The sequence below is a fragment of the Rhinopithecus bieti genome, unplaced genomic scaffold (genome assembly GCF_001698545.2).
Source record: "Rhinopithecus bieti isolate Rb0 unplaced genomic scaffold, ASM169854v2 scaffold_36315, whole genome shotgun sequence".
Lineage (NCBI taxonomy): Eukaryota > Metazoa > Chordata > Mammalia > Primates > Cercopithecidae > Rhinopithecus > Rhinopithecus bieti.
In genome coordinates this window covers 2,039,976-2,061,027 of record NW_016815814.1, presented here as the reverse complement: position 1 = coordinate 2,061,027, position 21,052 = coordinate 2,039,976, and the positions used below count along the sequence as shown (strand labels likewise).

Here is a 21,052-nt window from a genome sequence, read left to right as displayed (position 1 = left end):
TCTGGAGGCCATAAGTCTGAAATTAAGGTGTCGGGAGCACCATGTTCTCTATAGCAGCTCTAGGGGAGAATTGTTGTGTGCCTCTTCCAGCTTCTGGGGGTTGCCGGCCATCCTTGGCGTTCCTTGTCTTGTAAATGCATCACTCTGTTGTCACATGGCTGTTTTCTGTGTTCCCTTTTCTTATAAGGACACCAGTCACATTGGATTAAGGGCCCACTTGCTTCAGTATGACCTCATCTTAACGAATTATATCTACAATGACCCTGTTTCCAAACAAGGATGCATTCTAAAGTGCTAAGGGTCAGGACTTCTTTTTTGGGAGATTTAATTCAATCTATGACAAAAAAATGTTAATATAAATTGTGCAGAAAAGAATTCTACAGCTAAGTTGGTTTGGGAAACACCATTATAGGATTCTTTGCTGTAGTACTTTGGTGGGGCAAGGGTCTTTAATTTGTTCATCGTTTAGAGGAGTTGCCAACCTGGGACTATTATGTACAGTTTCTCAAAAACCTGTTTGATGATGGACTTCTTTTTACAGGCTGATTGTGGGATCACCAGTCAATATGGAACACCTGTTCGCATGCCTGATGTGAGGCAGTGGCACCCTAGCACGTCCCTCCCTGGTCTTCTGCTCTCCCCTGTGACCTGCAGCGTCAACTTGAGACAACTTTTCTTCTCTGAGTCTGTGTTTCCTTATCTCTAAGATAAGGAAAATAATATACTTTCCCTATGGGTTTCACGTGTGGACTCATTTTTGTTGTTGTTTGTTTTGAGATGAAGTCTTGCTCTGTTGCCCAGGCTGGAGTGCAGTGGCACGATCTCTGCTCACTGCAACTTCTGCCTCCTAGGTTCAAGTGATTCTACTGCCTCAGCCTCCCGAGTAGCTGGGACTACAGGTGCACACCACCACTCCTGGCTAATTTTTATGTTTTTAGTAGAGACAAGGTTTCACCATGTTGGCCAGGCTGGTCTTGAATTCCTGATTCCAAGTGATCCATCTGCCTTGGCCTCCCAAAGTGCTAGGAATACAGGCGTGAGCTACCATGCCCGGCCTATGTGCAGACTAATTTAGTTTTAAATAAGTAGGCTGAGACACACTTGATACAGGGCTTGGCACAGAGAGAAGTAGGCATTCATTTAGTAGTTAACTTTGTTATGCTAACCAGATGGTTCTGAATTTCTTGGCATTTTTATTAGGCATTTCCAGGATCTCAAGACTAATCCCTAATCAGGACAATTTCCACCAAGTTTTTCTTGTTCATCTTCCTCTTCCTTTCATCACTTGTTTTTCTCTTTAAATGAGTGATTTTCTGTATGGTACTAAGAATTTCCCTTAGGTAAATATTCAACCCAACTGTGGTTTTAATAAGTCTCCAGGATTAGCAAGGAATGGGTAGTTTACTCTGCAGTTCCTTATTCTGATCTTCCACCCCAGTGAGGGGAAGAGGATGTGATCATGCGACCGCCAGCAGAAGGGAAATTGTGAAAGCGACCCACTGTAGAAAAGGCAGCCCACAGCCACCTCAGTATGCAGAGGAAGCCCAGCTGCTGAGAGGAGGTGCCGGAGAGTGACTTTTGCATCTGCCTGTCCGGCCAGCATGGAACCAAAGCAGATCAGAGAGGGCTACCTTGTGAAGAGGGTGAGCAGAGGTGCCACTTACCAGGGTGTCAGTGGACATGGACTGGGGAGGCTTGGGTCCAGCTCCAGGGGCTACCTGCTCATTTAGAAATGTTTCCTGCTCAACCAGTTGGGTTGGAATAGGGGAGCATGGTAGCACATAGAATGTTGGAGTGGGGTTAGGGGAGTGGGGATACTCATCCAGCCCCGGCTTCCTTACAGTTTGATTTTATGGGTCTGAGAATTCCAGATGGCAGGGCCTGGAAGGTGGGGGTCTAAGCTAACTCCCTCCAGATTTAGAATATCCTTTTTAAGAGGCACACAGATGTGTTCTGTCGGAAGATATACTCCTCTTCTATAGAGGTTACTTGGAGAGACTATCCATTTTTTATTTAAATCCCCCTTCCCCTCAGTTCTTTTTTTGGGAGGGAAGGGAGAAAAAGTGATTAAAGAGTTGATATAATGATAGAGTAATTACAGCTTGTTTATTAGGCTATCTTCTTGGAATTGACAGGTAAAAAATCCTTAGCTTTTTAAAATTGGGCTGAAATCTCTTCACTCACAATTCTTAGTAAATTTGCATAATGTGGCATCGAGGCGGTAGATGCACCATTTTAAAGATTAGTGTACTGAAAAAGGCTTAGCCTCCCTGGTATGCATCAGGAAAATTGAATTTTCTTAGTGTTGGTCTTTCTTCAGATGCTGAGTGTGTGCTGTGTGGTTGTGAAAGCTCCCCGGGATGTGAATTCACACATAGGACTTGGCATCCTGTGGGCAACGCCTATGTACACAGATAAGCTCACACTAACCTTAATGAGTGGATTGTTTCAGAAATGAGCTGAATGTAGTGCCTTCCTTCAGGTGCTTAGCTTTTTAATTGAAAGAACAGTGAACGTGTGAGTCTGTTTTAGGTTATTCATTTGTTTCATGTTTTAGCCTACAATGTTTTACCTGTAAGGGGGGTTAAATAGTACACATTGCTACCTGCTTCCATTTTGACTTCAGGCTGGAGGGACCCTAGGTCATCTGGCCTAGTTCCTTCATTTGCAGAAGAGGAGACAGACCCTGAAGGCTTGGCGATTGCCTCAAGTCACATGGCTATGACAGTTGTGACCAGCCACTCCTCTGATGCTTAGGTTTCTGATTCATGGCACTGAACTTTGTTCATTACTCTAGCATTTTCTTAAAGCAAATTTATTCCAAGTTAGGATTTGTGGTGTATTTGTGATGGTGACAGCTGAGTTGGTACTGGAGAATAAGTGGGTCCTCAGCTGCTAATCTCTTTAGCCAGCTGTACTTTGAAACATCCTTTGGAAAAGACACACATATACATAGAGGTGTAAAAGATTCCTTGCAATAGGCACCAATAATAATTGGTGACACCTAGTAATAATTAATGTTGACTTATTCCTTTCCTGATCACTTGTGCTAGTATCCTGAGAAGAGCAAGTGAATGGAAACATTTCTGCAAGTTTTGTTTGTTTGTTAAACAATTAAAACATCTTGCAATGAAAATTGCTGTTATAAAGTTTGTATGCTCATATTTTAATCTCCCTAAATTACAAAAATATGAAGACTAAATTTCTAATAAGTGAAGCTGTCTCACTAAAAACTGGGGATGATAGAGTCAGGGTTGTCAAGCACATGGATTTAAATTAATAAATAGTTTTTAATTAGTGAGAGTAGTTCTCTCAGATTGTAAAAGCCAATCTAGAAAATGGGCCTGGAATTAAATAGTGAAATTTTGTATTGATAGTTTTACAATTTATATCTTCCATAATTTTCATGTTTACAAGTTACATCTTCCATAATTATTGCATTTTTCTCTGGGGCCTTTTGAACACTCTCTGATATAATACATTAAGAATCTCTTTTTATTTTTTATTCTAAAACTTTTATTTTAGGTTCAGGGGTATCTGTGCAGGCTTGTTATATAGGTAAACTCCTGTGACAGGCATTTGTTGTACAGATTATTTTGTTACCCAAGTACTAAGCCTAGTATCCAATAGTTATTTTTTCTGATCCTCTCCCTTCTCTAACCCTCCACTCTTACATAGCCCCCAGCGTCTCATTTGATATTTTAAAGAAATATTTGGTCCAGAAATATTCCCTTTGTCAGCTGCAGAACTAAACCTAAAGACAGAATTTCCCAAGAAGATATTGAAGTTCTTAACTTCTGTAGACATTAAGTTTCCTTCAGTTACCTCATGTGTGGGTTAAAAACTGTACATGTCAGGAATCTGACACATAATTGGTGTACACAAGCTGCATGAGACACGGATTATTTATATCAGCGTCAGTATACACTTCAGTAGGTGGTGGGGCCTCTCCTAGATGTTAATGGGGATATGTACTGGTTCCTGGATTGGTTGCCAAATTAATTATGAACGAAGGGCCATAAAAATCTTTGAAAAGGCTCTTAGAAGCCTTGGCTATGGTTTTGATGCTAAAGCATGAAAATAATAATAGTGAATCTTCCTTTATTCACCTTTTTCTCTTATGTAGTTCAAGATACCTGGGTAGTAACAGAGAACATCTTTGTCCTGTGTCTTGTTTTATGAAATAATTTTATTGCAGATAAGATGTTTTGGGTGGAAAAAATACAGCACTAGGAAATGCTGGTGCAGGAATTTTGTCAAGTCAGAAATCTTGGGGTCAATAGTGTTAACTGTAAAATGTTTCTGCTTTTCTTCTGTGCGAGATAACTGTTGACATTTCACAGTCCAGGTTTCCTCTTTTGCCTCCTGAATAAGATCTCCAAATAAAGACAGTGATTAAGAGGGGGAGGGAAAATACACGATTCTGTCATTTTCCGGCTTTTTCATTCCAAATAATACCCATGTCTCTTTGCCTCAGAGTCTTTCAATTTACTTTTTTTGTTTTAAAAAAGAGCACTTCTAGCCAATCATGGAGCAGCAAGCTGCTATACGAACATGACTTCATTTAATCCTAACCACCCTCTGTGATCCTCATCTTACACACAAGAAAACTGAGGCTCACAGAGAATAAGTGACTCGCCCACAGTCAAACATGTGGCAAGAGGATGACCTAGGATTCAAACCCAGGCCTGCCTAACAGCAAAGCCTACCATCTCATTGATCCCAGGCAGCATTCTGAAAGGCAGGGCTTACTCTGGCCCACAAAAGAAAGGTCAGATGAACTCACTAGAGCCGGAGCGAAGCATGAACAAATTGTTTTGTGGGCAAGATTGGGCTTAATAACCTCAGCCTCCCTTCCTCTCTGTTTAGGGGGTTTCTTTCTGGCCAATACACATGTTTGGGAGGTCCTCGAATACTTACTACTGAATTAGATATGTTCATCATCATAACTGGAAAAAAATGAGAGAGGATCAAATTATATGCTCTGCATAACCTAGACTCCTCCAAGTCATGTCTCAAACCAGCCTCGTTCCTAGAGGTTTATGGAGCAAGCTGTTGTTGCCAGGACAACCAAGGTCACAAGCACTTGGTGCAGCAGCACTGACTCAGAAAGTGGCTGAGGGATCTGGATGTCCTTCGAGGCTGGGAGAAAGCAGAGGAATCAGGGTGATGGGAAAGGGAAGGGCAAGCGGCAGGGACAGGAAAGGAAAGGGCTGAAGAAAGTTGTGGTAGAAGTGGAAGAGAGCAGGAGAGTCAGGGTCCTGGCCCAGGAGTTCTTTCCTGCATCTACCTTGTCTTCTAGGCAGGATGAAATAATCTCAAACGATTTGCACCTACTGATTCATCATTGTAATAGCTAATGCATGTGGTGTTTACCCTGAAGCAGGAACAGTTCCAAGCATTTCATGCCTTAATGCATTTATACAGCATACTTATGACAACTCAACAAAATGGGGACAATTATTATCTTTACGTAACAGATAAGGAGATTGAGGTACAGAGAGGCAAAGGACCTTGTCCAAAGTCACACAGTTAATAAATGGGAGAGCTGGTTTGCAGTCCAGCAGTGTGGCCCCAGCATTATGCAGAACCTAACCACTTTCTATGTGGCCCTCATGGGCTCGTATTGTAGTGACATTCTTTTCCAAAGCGCTGTCACGATGATGAGGGGTACCCAGGGGAACCTTATGCCAGAGCGACTCCACAGTGTTGCCTACAAAACTGTACTATTTTATTTTATTTTATTTTGAGACAGAGTTTCGCTCTTGTTGCCTGGGCTGGAGTGCAATGGTGAGATCTCGGTTCACCGCCACCTCCTCCCCCAAAACCGTACTCTTACCTGTCTCTGTGGTCACCATTTTTCAAATGTATACTGTGTGCTGGTCACTGTGGTAAATGCTTTGTGTATATTATCTCATTTAATCTTCACAACAATAGGAAGCAGGTACTTTGTTACTTTCATTTTACAGGTGAGGAGACCAATGCTTGGAAAAATTAAGTAACTTGCCTAAGATTACAGAGCCTGGAAGAGGCAAAGTTGAGATCTGAACTTAAATCTAAGGCTCCAGAAATCATGCTGCTAAGGAATCTCGGTGCCATTTCTGTATTGCTTATTTAATATGTTTTCACTGATAAATTTTCCAACCTGGAAGAGTTCACTTATGTAAAAACTACGCTACTGAATAGACTAGTTCCTTTGCCTTCAGTGAGTTTATATAGGCACAACACAACCATTTGTTTGGGGTGCTATGTCAGTGATTTGATGGATCAGATTGGAAAATTAGATGATATGATTTGTGTTGTAACCAACATAAGGGCTTAATTGAATGCAACATCAACTTAAAATAACATGTCCCATGGGTGTGAAAGAATAGATAATGGTAACTGACAGTTCTGCTTTAGATATGTAGTTTTGATCACAGTGTAATTTTCCTTTGAATTCCAGCCATACATCAGTATGTGAAAAGAGAAATTTGAGGGAAAGGGAAAGTTAAAAGAGATGTCTTCACTTTGTAGGGAGTGTCTGAGAGGGGTTCTAAACACAAATATCCGATTGCCCCAACCCTCAGCCATTGGTTGTGGCTTCTTTCTGTGATGCTGGGTGTACACAGGAAGGCACATCTCAATTTGTGCATTCATCACACTGACCTGGAGGTCACTGTCTCCCATGTGAGACTGTGAACTATTTGAGAGCCAAGACAGGGTCTTGTTTATTTTGTTTTATTTTATTTTATTTATTTATGTATTTTGAGACAGAGTCTTGCTCTGTAGTCCAGGTTGGAGTGCAATGGTGCAATCTTGCCTCACTGTATCCTCCACCTCCAGGGTTCAAGTGATTCTCTTACCTCAGCCTCCCGAGTAGCTGGGACTATAGACATGTGCCACCATGCCCGGCTAATTTTTATATTTTTAGAAGAGATGGGGTTTCACCATGTTGGCCAGGCTAGTCTTGAACTCTTGACCTCAAGTGATCCACCCGCCTTGGCCTCCCAAAGTGCTAGGATTACAGGTGTGAGTCACTGCACCCAGAGTTGCTTAATTTTACACTCCAACAACCAGGACAGTGTGGAAAGCATAAGAGCCATTCTATCATTATTTGTTGAATGAACATGTCCCAGATAAAGAAATTTGCCTAAAATAGACTTCATAGAGACCAAAGTAACTTCTTAAGTCTTAAGAAAAGTAATTTCAATGGGGGTAGTCAGTTTTAGATGATCATGTAGAATATATTTCAAAGATTTATTATTATTTTTTGGCTTTCAAGCAAACCCAAGGATTGGCAGGGACACCTGGAAATAGAAGACTAAAGGGAGAAAAGAGGGACAAAAGGCACCTTGGAATAGATGTGTGGGATCTCAGGGTAGAAAGAGATGTTACAGATTTAATCCAACTTCTCATCTGTGGCTTGCATTTCTTTTATTCATCTGTTAAGAAGCATGCTTGAATACTTCTCTTATTAGAGAACTCACTAATTAAATTTTCTCCCTTAAGTTATGCAGAAAACTGCTTTCCTGAAACCTCCACCTGCTGGGACTTCAAAATTATCCAGGTGTTCACACCTGCTCTACCTGTTCCTTTATGGGCTAAAACCTAGTCAGTTTCTCCAACAATTAGAGAGATGATACCATCTTGGTGTTCTGCTTTGAACAGGCTCTGGTTTCTCTGCAGCTTTGAGGTCCCTTGAACTCAGTGTAGTTCTCCAGGGGCACCTGATAAGCATAGGACTGTAAGGAATAGGTACCATTTAACAAGTGATTACCATATGCCAATTATTGATTTAAGCAATTTACATGGATTGTTTTCATCTCCCAGCAACGCTAAGAAGTAGATATCATCATATATGCTTGCCAGATGGAGAAAATGAGGTTTAAAAACTTGCTCAAGGGCCGCATTAGTAGAAAGCAGCAGAGTTGGGATTTGAGCCTGAGACAGCCAGCTCCAGACCCCATGGTCACGTGCAGGCTATGCTTTGTTTAAAGATAGAATTATCATTTTCCTTGCTTTCGATCTTACACTTCTATTTATACAACCATAATGAGTTTAGTTTTTTTTGACAGCCCACATCAAACTACTGACTCATAGAGCTCCTTTTTTTCCCACATGCTCATTTCCCACACCTTATAAGTCTTTAAAAAATATTATTAAAGAGAAAGACTGTATCTTATTTAATTTCAATTTGCATTTCTTTGATTGCTGTTGAAGCAATCAATTATATTTTGTTGGACCCAGGTATTTATTCGTTTGAGAATGGCTTATTTATATTATTTGCCCATTTAAAAAATTGGGAGTGCTTATATATTTCTTACTGGTTCTAAAGAGTTTAAAAAATTAAGGATATTAATTTTTAATCATATAATGATACAAATATCTATGCATTTTCATTTCCTTTACAGTAGTTGCAGTTTTTTAAATATAGAGAAGTTCATTTTTTTTTTTTTTCTTGAGACGAAGTCTCGCGCTATTGCCCAGGCTGGAGTGCAGTGGTGTGATCTAGGCTCACCCCGATCTCCACCTCCTAGGTTTAAGTGATTCTCCTGCCTCAGCCTCCCAGGTAGCTGGAACTATAGGTGTGCACCACCACACCCAGCTACTTCCTGTATATTTTTAGTAGAGACTGGCTTTCACCATATTGGCGAGGCTGGTCTCAAACTCCTGGCCTCAAGTGATCCACCCGCCTCAGCCTCTTAAAGTGCTGGGATTACAGGCATGAGTCACTGCGCCCAGCCGAATTTATTTTTAATATGGTTAAATCTCCCATTCTTTATGATTTCTTCTTTTGGTGTCATGCAATGTCAGACTCTTAGGTGCTAAATTATACCAGTCCCATGATGATGAACAACTATTTACCAGAAAACTTTAAATCTGACTCAGTATCTCATTGTGGAGATGCACAGGTTTTGGCATATAATGGGTGAAAACACACATATGCTACACACACACACACACACAGCATATGGATATCTCTATCTCTGTCTATATCTATATCTATATCTATATCTATCTATATCTATATCTATATCTCCATTAAAGTGAAATAACTAGCTAAGTGGTCTAAAGAAATTGATTCAGATTCCAGAATGACTCAATGTTATGCAAGAACCAAAATGAAAATGACATCTGAGGGGAAGGGAAAGAGCATAAAACTGAGAATCAGGAGACCTGGATTCTACATTAACTGGTCAGATGTACTAGGTCAATCACTTAACGTTAATTGGTCAGATGTACTAGGCCAATCATTAACTGGGCCTCTACATTTTTTTATTAACATGGTGACAGTGTTGGTAGATGATCCTAAATTCCTCTATCATTTGGACATTCCATAATTACACTTCCAGGTTTGCCCTTGGGTGAGCATCAAGTGGGTTGGGGCCAGAAAAGGAAAAATTTAGGGATGGTCAGGGAGAGGTTCTGCCAGGTTACCCAAGTGAGAAACTGGTAGCTGCAGTAGTGGTGAAGAGGAGAGAGAAACTTCCTCAAACTCCATCATCCTGACCTAAATCAGCACTATCAGGCGTGGAAGAATGTTTAAGCTTTGTAAGTGGTCAGATTTCTCTTGTTTCATAAAGTATCGGCCTCTTCATTGTGCGTAATGACCCTGAATCCCAAACGACACATCCTCCTCAGAGTCAGACCCCTGAGGCTGCACTTGAATTAGAAAAGCACGAACTCATTTTGGACAGTTGACTCTGGAGGCTTTGTCTACTGAAGGAATACAATGCTGGCTTATGGCTACTGATGCATCCCAATTTCAAGGTCAAAAGCCCTGAGTGATGATGGCAGTTAATAATCTCAGCTAGTCCTGAGGTTGAATATTAAATTTTAGGCTTAAAAGGGATTCTGGCATCATCTAGTGCAACTTTTCATTTCTAGCTCTGAGAACATGTCTTTCTTTTCTTGTTTCCAGGTATTTAAAAAATTTTTTATTAAATAGATTTGTCCATCCATTTCCCTAAAAGTATATTCTAAATTTTAATACATAGCAGAGTCATATGCTATTCATTCATTTAATAATTTCCCCAAATTATTTTAAAAAGTCAAACCCACAGAAAACTGAGGAAGCTAGTACCATTATTCATATACCCTTTGCCTAGATTAATCAATTGATAATGGATGGGCACATTTGCTTTGTCTCTCCCTATCTCTATATTTTTATGTAAATATACACACCTATCATTTTAGGTTGAGATAGTTGAGAGCAATTTGCAGACATCATGCTATGCTACGTCACCCCAAAATGCTTCGACATACATCTTCTAAGAAAAAGGGCATTTTCCTATATAATCACAATGCCATTATGACACCTAAGAAATTTATCACTTATAAAATGCCATTATCTAATACACCTTTTACGTTCAAATGATGCCAGATCACTCAATAATATTCTGCATAGCGACTCTGAAAAGAATCCATGATTCAATCAAGGACAATTCATTGCATGAATATGCTGTTTTTCTAGTGATTAAGTGAGAGAAGTAACTAATGTGGAATAGTTTCCTTCTATAGAAGCAACTTGAAGGATGGTGTTACTATAATCACTGTATACCCCTCCATGGAGTTAATTAACAGGACCTGGAGTTAACAACTTTGTTTTTTAATTGAAGGGTAACTTACATACAATAAGGTACACAAAGTGTGTCATAATTTTTTACATACCTATACCTCATGTAAACAACACACAGATAAAGATGGAGACATTTCTAATATGCCATAAAGTTCCATTGTTCCTTTGCTAGTCTATACTCTCATCCTTGGTAACCATTACTGTAACATTTTCTCATAAGCTATGCGTGTTGTTGAACTTCATATGAATGCAATCATACTCTAAGTACATGTTCTGCCTGTTTGCTTTTCACTCAACATCTATGATATTTGTTTATAATGTTCCAGGTACTAGCGGTTCATTTTTTAAAAATTGCTAAGTTTTTTTCCATAGTATACATTTACTGTGTTAATAATGGATTTATATATTATATTATACAGTTTACTTATTCATTCTGTTGATGGGCATTTGGGTTAGTCTTTGTTTCTGGCTATGATGAATAAAGGTGTCATGAACATTCTTGCGTGTAACCTTTGTGGCAATATGCATTCATTTCTCTCAGATCTTTGCCCAGGAGTGAAATTGCTGGTGCAAAGGACATATATGTGTTTAGCTTTAGCATAAAACCACCAGATATTTTTTCTGAATTGGGTGTGATATTCTGCACTCCTGCCAGCTATATTTAGGACTTCCAATTATTCTACCTCCTTGTCAAGTCTTATTCTTCTCTGTCTTTTAAAATGTTAGGTACTCCAGCAGGTGCATACAGGTATCTCATTGTGATTTGAATCTGCATTTTCCTGATAAATAATGATGTTGAACAGCTTTTCATAAGTTTTGGATGTTTTCTTTACCAAAGTGCCACCTTGATAATTTTGCCCATTTAAAATAGGGTTGTTTGTATTTTCTTATTGATTTGCAGGAGCTCTTTGTATTCTAAGATATGTTTCCTTCAGATGCAAAACAGAAAGACATTTGACTGGAATTATTTCATGTGTTGGCACAGTGTCTGATCTTGCTCATTTTTAAAAGGGGAAATAATCCAGTGTTGGTCTGGAATAGTTATTCTGCCCAGGCAGAAAAAAGATAGGGTATTTTAATTTAGAAAATTATTTTAGTAACTAGAGCAAAGGAAATGTTTGGACAAGCAAAGTGATAGTCCCACAAGTATTTATCTTTGCATAAACAGTCTTCCTTTTGGGCAACTGGACCTTTATATAGAGGCCCTTTGTATTTTTAGATAAGCAGTAGGGTCTCTTGGGAACTGGATGATAATTCTATTTTGTGGTAGTCATGACAGGGTGACACCATGGGTTAAAGAATAGGCCTTTGCCAAAATTCTCCCAAAATATAGACCAGAAATAGAAACTTCCCTGTTTTAATCAGAATGGTCAATTTATTGCTAAAGGGGCATGAACCCAAACTGAAAACATTTTCATTAAGGATTTTCTTAGGGGCTACATTGATGTGAATATCCTCATTCTGTCATTATAGACCTTTTGCAAGTGATTTTCATATGACTAAGGCATGCCTGCCCACAAGGCTGCTATCTGAGTTTCTTTTTGGCATTCATATTCAGATAAAATCTGATTAGCCCAAGAGATGGAAGCAACTGCAGGGTGCATGCCACCACTTATGGCTGCTTTGCCCATGGCAGACACGGTTGTTGGATCACGACACTTTTCCACTGAGTCCAGCCTCAAGCATCCACTACTACTCAGTCTGAATGGACAATTGAGATAGATTCTGCTTGCCACTCTTGAGTTGAACTGAACTCAATGGGCAGGTTTGGGAGCAGAAAACAAACCACAGAAAGTCAGCCTGAAATGCACCAGATGGAAAGTAGAGATCCATGAGGAGCTTATGGTCGACTGTCAATGTATATACATTTTATCTTAATTTTTTAAAAAAATTCTGGTAGAATGACAGTCCTCCTCCCCCCTGAAGGCATCTTTCCTGCACAGCCTTGTTGTGCAAATGTGAACCACCTGCCTCCACACTGGCCAAAGCTGAGCTACATATTGTCCTGCAGAGGTCTATAGGATCATTTTAGGAAATATTGTCAGACTTATTGTGTCTATTCTTATGTTAATCATTTCATTATGCCTTCTTTATTCAGTCCTATCTATTAATTAATACATAATGTGATCTTATATTTTATTTTAAGTTTTTTAAATTTTAAAATGTAAATTTTCTGGGTGCATAGTAGGTATATATATTTGTACGGTACATGAGATGTTTTGATACCGGCATGCAATGTGTAATAATCACATCATGGAGAATGCAGTATCCATCCTCACTAAGCATTTATCCTTTGTATTACTAACAATCCAATTACCCTCTTTTAGTTGTTTTAAAATGTACAATTAAGTTGGCAATACTCACACTGTTGTGTTATGAAATCGTAGGTCTCGTTTATTCTTTCTGTTGGCTTGTTTTTGGTACCCATTAACCATCCCCACTTCCCCTCAACTCCTCTACTTCCCTTCCTGGCCTCTGGTAACCATACTTCTACTTTCTGTGTCCATGAGTTCAGTTGTTTTGATTTTTAGATCCCACAGATAAGTGAGAACATGTGATGTCTGTCTTTCTGTGCCTGGCTTATTTCACTCAACATAATGATCTTTGAGTCCATCCATGCTGTTGCAAATGACAGGATCTCATTCTTTTTTATGGCTAAGTAGCACTCCATTGTGTATATGTACTACACTTTCTTTACCCATTCATCAGTTGAGGGACACTTAGGTTGCTTCCAAATCTTATCTATTGTGAACAGTGCTGCAACCAACATGGGAGTGCAGATATCTCTTCCATATACTGATTTCCTTTCTTCTCAGGATATACCCCTCAGTGAGACTGCTGGGTCAAATAGTAGTTCTGTTTTTAGTTTTTTGAGGAACCTCCAAACTGTTCTTCATAGTGGTTTTACTAATTTACATTCCCACTGACAGTGTACAAGTATTGCCTTTTCTCCACATCCTCGTCAACATTTCTTATTGCCTGTCTTTTGGTTAAAAGCCATTTTAACTGAGATAAGCTAATAGCTCATTGTAGTTTTGATTTGCATTTCTCTGATGATCAGTGATGATGGACACCTTTTCATACGCCCATTTGCCATTTGTATGTCTGCTTTTGAGAAATGTCTATTCAAATCTTTTGCCCATTTTTTGAATGGATTATTAGAGTTTTTTCCTCTAGAGTTGTTTGAGCTCCTGATATATTCTGGCTATCAATCCTTTGTCAGATGGGTAGTTTGCAAATATTTTCTGTCATTCTGTGAGTTGTCTCTTCACTTTCTTGACTGTTTCCTTTGCTGTGCAAGACCTTTTTACCTTGATGTGATCCTATTTGCTTATTTTTGCTTTGGTTGTCTGTGCTTGTAGGGTATTGCTCAAGAAATTTTTGGCCAGACCAATGTCTTGTAGATTTTCCCCAATATTTTCTTATAGTCATAATGTGATTTTAATTACAACCATTCATTCCATAAATTATTGATTGAACACCTGGCAATATCATGGTGAAGTAAGTTCTTGCCCTCCTGGAGCATATAGTTGGGTGGCAATAGTTGACAGAGTGATTTTATACACTTTATATATAAAACATATGTATACATATGTATTTAAAAATATATATGGTATAATGCATATGTACATTGTTCACATATAAGCATATCACATGCATTATATACTTATATATATATTTTATACATGATCTAAATATAATACTTATTTTGCTTTAAGATGGAATTATTGTCTCCCTCTTAGAAAATAAAAAAACTATGGCTCAGAAATACTAAACATTTTACCCAAAGACATGTACAACTAATAAGTGGTTGACATGAGGCTCAAATGTAGGTTCAAGGTTTGACCCCAAATCATAGCATACATTGAAGCATCCTAAATACTTCAAGCATCATTGTATGACTTGTCATACAATAATGGAGGAGGCCTGCAAGTCTGAGGCAGGCTGGATTATTCACAGCCCCAAACCTTATTCCACCAGAAGAGAAACCAAAGGGAGGTGTGTTTCCTCACAAATACATTCATGCAGATCCTCAGAGCCTTCAGCTTTCCCATTCATTACTCCACATGGCAACTGGCTAAATATTTTTGACTCTTCCTCATTGGGATGATAGTGATGCCAGTTCATTATCACTTTTCTGAGAATAGGGAGGATGAAGGAGCAGCTGTTTATTGTGTTGGAAACTCAAAGCATGGAAGACATTCATACATGGCCATCTGTGAAGATATTTAATAATACAACCTCTCATTTGTAGAGCACATTTGAACTTATAAAGTCTTACCCAAATTATTTCATTTCACATGTGCTAGAAATCTCGGAGGTAGTCATTCTTATCATTTTAGTGCTGGGAACTGAGCCTTAGAGAGGGCAAGTGGCTTACACAAGTGTGGGCAGTATGAAAACAATAGAGCCAGCTGGGAGTGGTGGCTCACACCTGTAATCCCAGCACTCTGGGAGGCCGAGGCAGAAGCATCACTTGAGATCAGGAGTTCAAGACCAGCCTGGCCAACATGGTGAAACCTTGTCTCTACTAAAAAAAATAACACAAATATTAGCTGGGTGTGGTTGTGCATACCTGTAATCCCAGCTACCTGGGAGGCTGAGGTGGGAGAATCGCTTGAACCTGAGAGGCAGAGGTTGCAGTGAGCTGAGATTGTGCAATTGTACTCCAGCCTGGGTGACAGAGAGAGGACATGTCTCAAAAAAATAAAATAAAATAAAATAAAATAAAATAAAATAAAATAAAATAACAGAGAGAGAGAGAGATAGTGCTTGAGCTAGATCATCTAAGATTCAACCAGCCATCTCAGCAGTGTTGCCAGAGCTTATAAGTGAAGGCAGATTTGGGGTAAAACCAGCTTTTATTTATACCTGTCTTCAGTGAGTCAGATTAGTTGGTTTGCAGGCCATATTTTGAAAACCACTAGGTTTTAGGATATTTAATTCTTTCTCCAATTCTGACTAACTCTCCCAAGGATTGAAATGTTCTAAAACCCTTAAAAATAAAACCCTTCCAACCAAACACCAATAATTATCATTTTTGTGTTTTTTTCTCCTTAAAGTAGGCAGTTAAACATGTAAAAATAAATAAAGACTTCAAAAAAAGAACTATACTCTAAGATCATGTGTAAGATGTAGTTTCGGAAGCAAGAGCTGCCGGCAGTTCTTACACATAGTGGGGTTGAGAATGTTACTATGAGGTGGCTTCTTTGTGGTTCTTAATGGTGTGAACCAGGCATGAAAAGGAAGGTGCAGGGGAAATCATAGCAGGAAAGGGTTTGGGTGGGGATGAAGTAGACAATAAGAAGGACTGGTTGCTCTTTTCAATGAAATGTGATAGCTGCTAGCATTTGGCAGTTTGGGAAATGATCTTCTTTTGTACTATTTTAATGAACATCCCTGTGTGCTCAGTATCATGAGCCAAGGAAAGTACCTGATAGTGCAATTGCCATGGAGAAGGAAAGATAACCATACTGAAGACAATTAAAGAACTATATGAGAAAGTATATAACAAAGTTCCAGGACGTGTGGCACATTCAGTGAGAAAAGTAGGAGGCGCCCCTGAGATCAGGGTGGGTCTGTGCAGTTTGGGAAGCCTCATCAATGAGGTGGCTAAGCTGAGCCCTGAAGGATGGGGAGAGGTTAGGCAAGGGGAGAAAGAGGAGATGGCAGAGTTGGGAAGGAGTATTCCAGACAGTGGGGTCAGCTTGGGCAAAGAACTGGGAGTAGAAATGAGAATGGCTCCCCAAGAAGCCACTGATTTCAGAGGATTTGTGTTGAAGGAACAGAGATGATGTCACAAAACATTTTAGAAACCAACTGTAAGTAAAAATAGAATCTTCCTTGTTAGGAAGAAAATACAGCGTGCAAAGAGCCCTGCCCATCTTAGCTGTTTTGGTTGTCATTACAGGGGAGCGTGTTCAGTACGTGGAAACCCATGTGGGTTGTACTGTTAGAAGATGGAATTGAATTCTATAAGAAGAAAAGTGACAACACCCCCAAAGGAATGATCCCACTGAAAGGGAGCACTCTGACTAGCCCTTGTCAGGATTTTGGCAAAAGGATGGTGAGTTGACATCACGAGCTGCCGTGAACCCCTGGTCAGGTACTCACCTTTTGGTGCAAGCATCGCCTACAATGTGGGTGGTGCTCCCTGGGCTGGTCCCTCTCACCACCACCCACACCCCACCCTGGCATTTGGATTTCTCTTGACCAGAACAGTTTTAGGCCAATGGCCTCTGCTTCATGAGGGGCCCGACGCCCTTGAAATAAGTCATTCCTAATGGGACATGTTTTGATTTTCAGTTTGTGTTTAAGATCACTACGACCAAACAGCAGGACCACTTCTTCCAGGCAGCCTTCCTGGAGGAGAGAGATGCCTGGGTTCGGGATATCAAGAAGGCCATTAAATGCATTGAAGGAGGCCAGAAGTTTGCCAGAAAATCTACCAGGAGGTCCATTCGACTGCCAGAAACCATTGACTTAGGGTGATTTTCTGTGTTTACTTCTCTTTATCCGTTCCTTCTGATAGACACAAACATAGCAGATCCCACTCCAAGGCTTGCTCTGGCCACCTCTGATGTTGTATCCACTCTGCCAGGTCAATACTGGCACTTGATGAACTAAAATGTTTACCTGGGTCTGAAGGTCTGAAGGAGTGATCCAAGGCCTACCAGCTGAGGAGAGGAGGCTAATGGAGTACAAATTCCCTCACATTGGGTACGAGAGAGAGAGAGAGAAACATAATCATTGCATTTATAAAGTAGCCACAATAAGTCAGTCTTGAAATAAAGCTTTAGGATCTTCAGGTAGAAAGGAAAAGGCAGGGGCTATGCATCCAAGCAAGCAAGGTTTCAAGTTCAAGTTCGTGCATTTACACACTCAGGAAGGGCCAGCCAGGGTAAACACCTATCCTGGTGGAAGCCATTTATGCCCTGACCTGGTTTAATGGCCTCTGATGTTGGCTGACTTGGAATTGCAGGTGATAGTTGTAGCCTAAAGGTGGTCAGAGGCCAACAGGAAGATCTAGCACCTGACAGAGGTTGGGAATGGGATTTCTTCCTTCCTGGATATCTCACATCTTTGTCACATGAGCCCCTTTCTCTAGGAGTCCCTTTCTTCTAGGTAGTTTTGCTTTTTTGTTGAGCATTCCCTGAAACAGGAGCCCTGTCGAGACAAATCCCATGCTGGCTGCTTAAAATGTCCAACAAGAATTTTGTTTTTATGGAGGGTGGGGTGGGGAGAGGCACTGAGAGGAGCCTAAAGACACCCCTTCTGCACTTCTGCATGACGAACACAAGACTTGGCATGGCACAGGAGTTTGACAGAGTTTGTGGACTGAGCTGAGTGAGACTCAGCAGACCCCCTCACCACAAAAGCTTTTTGGCAAAGAGCTCCAAGGAGGCACCCAGTATAGCTGCAGCTGCTGACAGGGGCCATCGAGTGACCACAGTTCTGGCCAGGGCTGTCAGAACTAAGTGGGAAAAATGCTGGGACTGCAAGGAGCCACAGGCTACACGGAAGGGGCCTTCTGTTTTGTTGCTTAGAACTTCTCTCGTAAGGCTATCTTTGATGTATTACTTCAAGGACAAAAACGAGAACTTCTCACCATTTTGCCTTATATCTCGTCATTTTAAAGATAAGACATGCTTACTGGAAGCATTCACTTTCTTAAAGGCAAGTGTCTACCACAGATGGTCCCTCAAAGAGCATTAAAGAATTGGGATATGAGGTGAAGGGGTGGCCTGCCCCTCCACACCTGTGAGCGTTTCTCGTTAGGTGGAACAAGAGACTTGAGAAAGAAATGAGACAGAGAGACAAAGTATAGAGAAAGAAAAAGTGGGCCCAGGGGACCGGCGCTCAACATACAGAGGACCTACGCCAGCACCGGTCTCTGAGTTCCCTCAGTATTTATTGATCATTATCTTTACCATCTTAGAAAAGGGAAGTGGCAGGATAATAGGATCATCTTAGGGAGAAGGTCAGCAGTAAAACATATGAATAAAGATCTCTGTGACATGAATAAGTTTAAGGAAAAGTGCTGTGCCTTGATATGCATGTGTAAACATCTCCATAAACCTTTTTAGTGCATAAAGAGCAGCATTGCCACTAGCATGTCCCACCTTCAGCCCTAAGGTGGTTTTCTCCTTTCTCAGTAAACAGAACATACAATCGGGTTTTACACCGAGATGTTCCATTGCCCAGGGATGGGCAGGAGACAGATGCTTTTCTCTATCTCAACTGCCAAGAGACCTTCTTTCCTCTTATACTAGTCCTCCTCAGCACAGACCCTTCATGGGTGTCAGGCTGGGGAACGATCAGGTCTTTCCCTACCCACGAGGTCATATTTCAGACTATCACATGGGAAGAAACCTTAGACAATACCTAGCTTTCCTAGGCAGAGGTCCCTGCAACCTTTGGCGGTGTGCGTGTCCCTGGGTACTTGAGATTAAGAGAATGGTGATGACTTTTCACAAGCATACTGCCTTCAGGCACTTGTTTAACAAAGCACACCCTGCATAGCCCAAAATCCATTAAACCTTGAATCACCACAGCACATGTCTCTTTCAAGGACAAGGTTGAGGGTAGGGTCACAGATTAACAGCATCTCAAATACAGAACAAAATGGAATCTCTTATGTCTACTTCTTTCTGTATAGACACAGTAACAGTCTGATCTCTCTTTCTTTTCCTCACCTGAGGATTGTGGGACATTAAAGATCTAGAATGTGTAGAAAATGGACCCTGAGAACTTTTCATCTTTGACCTCTAAATTGGGGCAACTTTCCATCCCAGGCGCCAATAATTAAATCAACAAAGAGCTGAATGAATTTAAGAGAATTTAGGAGACGTTAAGTAACTCCCAGCATTGCTAAACGCTGTGCAGGCTACAGAGTCATGCAGATACGAATGCTGCCCCTCCACTATTTATGATCTGATGGAGGGAGACTAAGCTCAGGGGATACCTGGGGATGGGGAGCTTGTGTTCACCTCCCAGACAGAACTTAACATTCTGAAATGTTCCCCACCCATCCAACTGGGTTTTCTTTTCTTTGTTTCTTTTTTTTTTTTTAATCTCTGTGCAGTGCCTTATATTTGTCCATGAAAGACACTGAAAAAGGAATAAAAGAACTGAATCTAGAGAAGGACAAGAAGATTTTTAATCACTGCTTCACAGGTAAAAGCACTTGCAGGCCTGAAATAGGGCAACTGGGAAGGCGATATGGAGTCCTCCTTTGGCCTCGTCTGTGAGGTGGGGGTATGAGGTATGGGGGTTGGAAGGGGTCCCAGAATGCAGCCTGGTGAGCCTGAGAATGAAGCTCCTGCAGTTAAGGCATACAATGTAAGTTGTAAATGACAACATTAGGGCTATCAGAGCCTGCACAGGGTCAGGTATTAAGTGCTATGAGTTTAGGTAGTATGGTGTAGTGGTTAAAAACATGTCCTTTAGAGCCAGACTACCTTGGTTCAAATCCTGGCTCTGCAAATTACTAGTTACAAAACCTTGGCTCAATAACTTAGCCTCTCTGTGCTTCACTTTCTCTGTCTATTTAGTGGGATAATCACAGTGCACCTACCTCACAGGCTTGCCATTATGTGTGTAGAGCAGTGCCTGGCACACACTCAGTGCTGTATGGTGCAAGCTCAAGTGGTTATTGTGTTTTAAGGGGTCACATGTCTGTACAACCAATTCCAGGGGTTCAGAAAAAGAGAAAGAGCTCAGGGGTTGATGGGATGACTAGGAGGTGGCACCCAAATTTGACCCTGAAAGATGGGTAGAATTTCATTAAATATTTTTGAGAGGAGTTTTGATGAGGTGGCAGGGCAGAGGATGGGCAGAGGTTGGTGAGGACAAAGTTATAAGACAGACGTGTGTGGAATATGCATCTAGAAAAAGAAACTGACCAGCCTAGTAGGGCTGATGGTTCATCACAGGGAGCAAAATGGGATGTATAATTTGGTACTAAGTTTGTCAGATACCAGGCTTGGCTTTCTTATGGTGACAAGAGAGATCAAAGGAAGAAAACTCCGAGCTGATACAGCAAATGTGGAATCTAAGAGGATGTGCTGTCAACAGATAATCCACGAAATCGTTCCAGGTCAGGATCGGCAAGGCTAAGGGGAAAAGGCTATGATCAGTCCCCCGGGAGAATGAGCCTCAGAGTCAAGGCAGCAGCCCATGAGCATCAGACAAGGCAGGGCTGAGATTTGGGATCAAGACACCAAGCTGTGGGTGGTGGTATGAGAAAGTGACAAGAGCAAGGCAAGGTCCTAACTCTAGCAGGACCGAGGTCACTGCAACCGCCTTGGGCAAAGGGAACAGGAGGGGATTTCAGTGTCAACTCGGGCACACAATCCAGGTCTGATTGATTTCCTGCATAATGTGTTACTGAGTCCCAGAGTATTGGTCTCCTTCTCCTTCTCCTTCTCCTTCTCCTTCTCCTTCTGCTTCTCCCTCTCCCTCTCCCTCTCCCTCTCCCTCTCCCTCTCC

At 40.9% G+C, this 21,052-nt stretch overlaps 1 protein-coding gene across 1 annotated transcript in view; it reads left to right on the top strand.

The window, feature by feature from the left end:
• Positions 1-1,422: 1,422 nt before the first annotated feature.
• The window catches only part of PLEK (pleckstrin), a 34,648-nt gene continuing 15,018 nt past the window's right edge, over positions 1,423-21,052 (top strand). The window contains exons 1-4 of the mRNA XM_017853790.1: positions 1,423-1,643; positions 16,473-16,628; positions 16,868-17,049; positions 19,647-19,738. Of these exons, the coding sequence (XP_017709279.1) occupies positions 1,602-1,643; positions 16,473-16,628; positions 16,868-17,049; positions 19,647-19,738 (472 nt within the window). The 5' untranslated portion in view covers positions 1,423-1,601. The remainder of the gene's footprint in view (positions 1,644-16,472; positions 16,629-16,867; positions 17,050-19,646; positions 19,739-21,052) is intronic.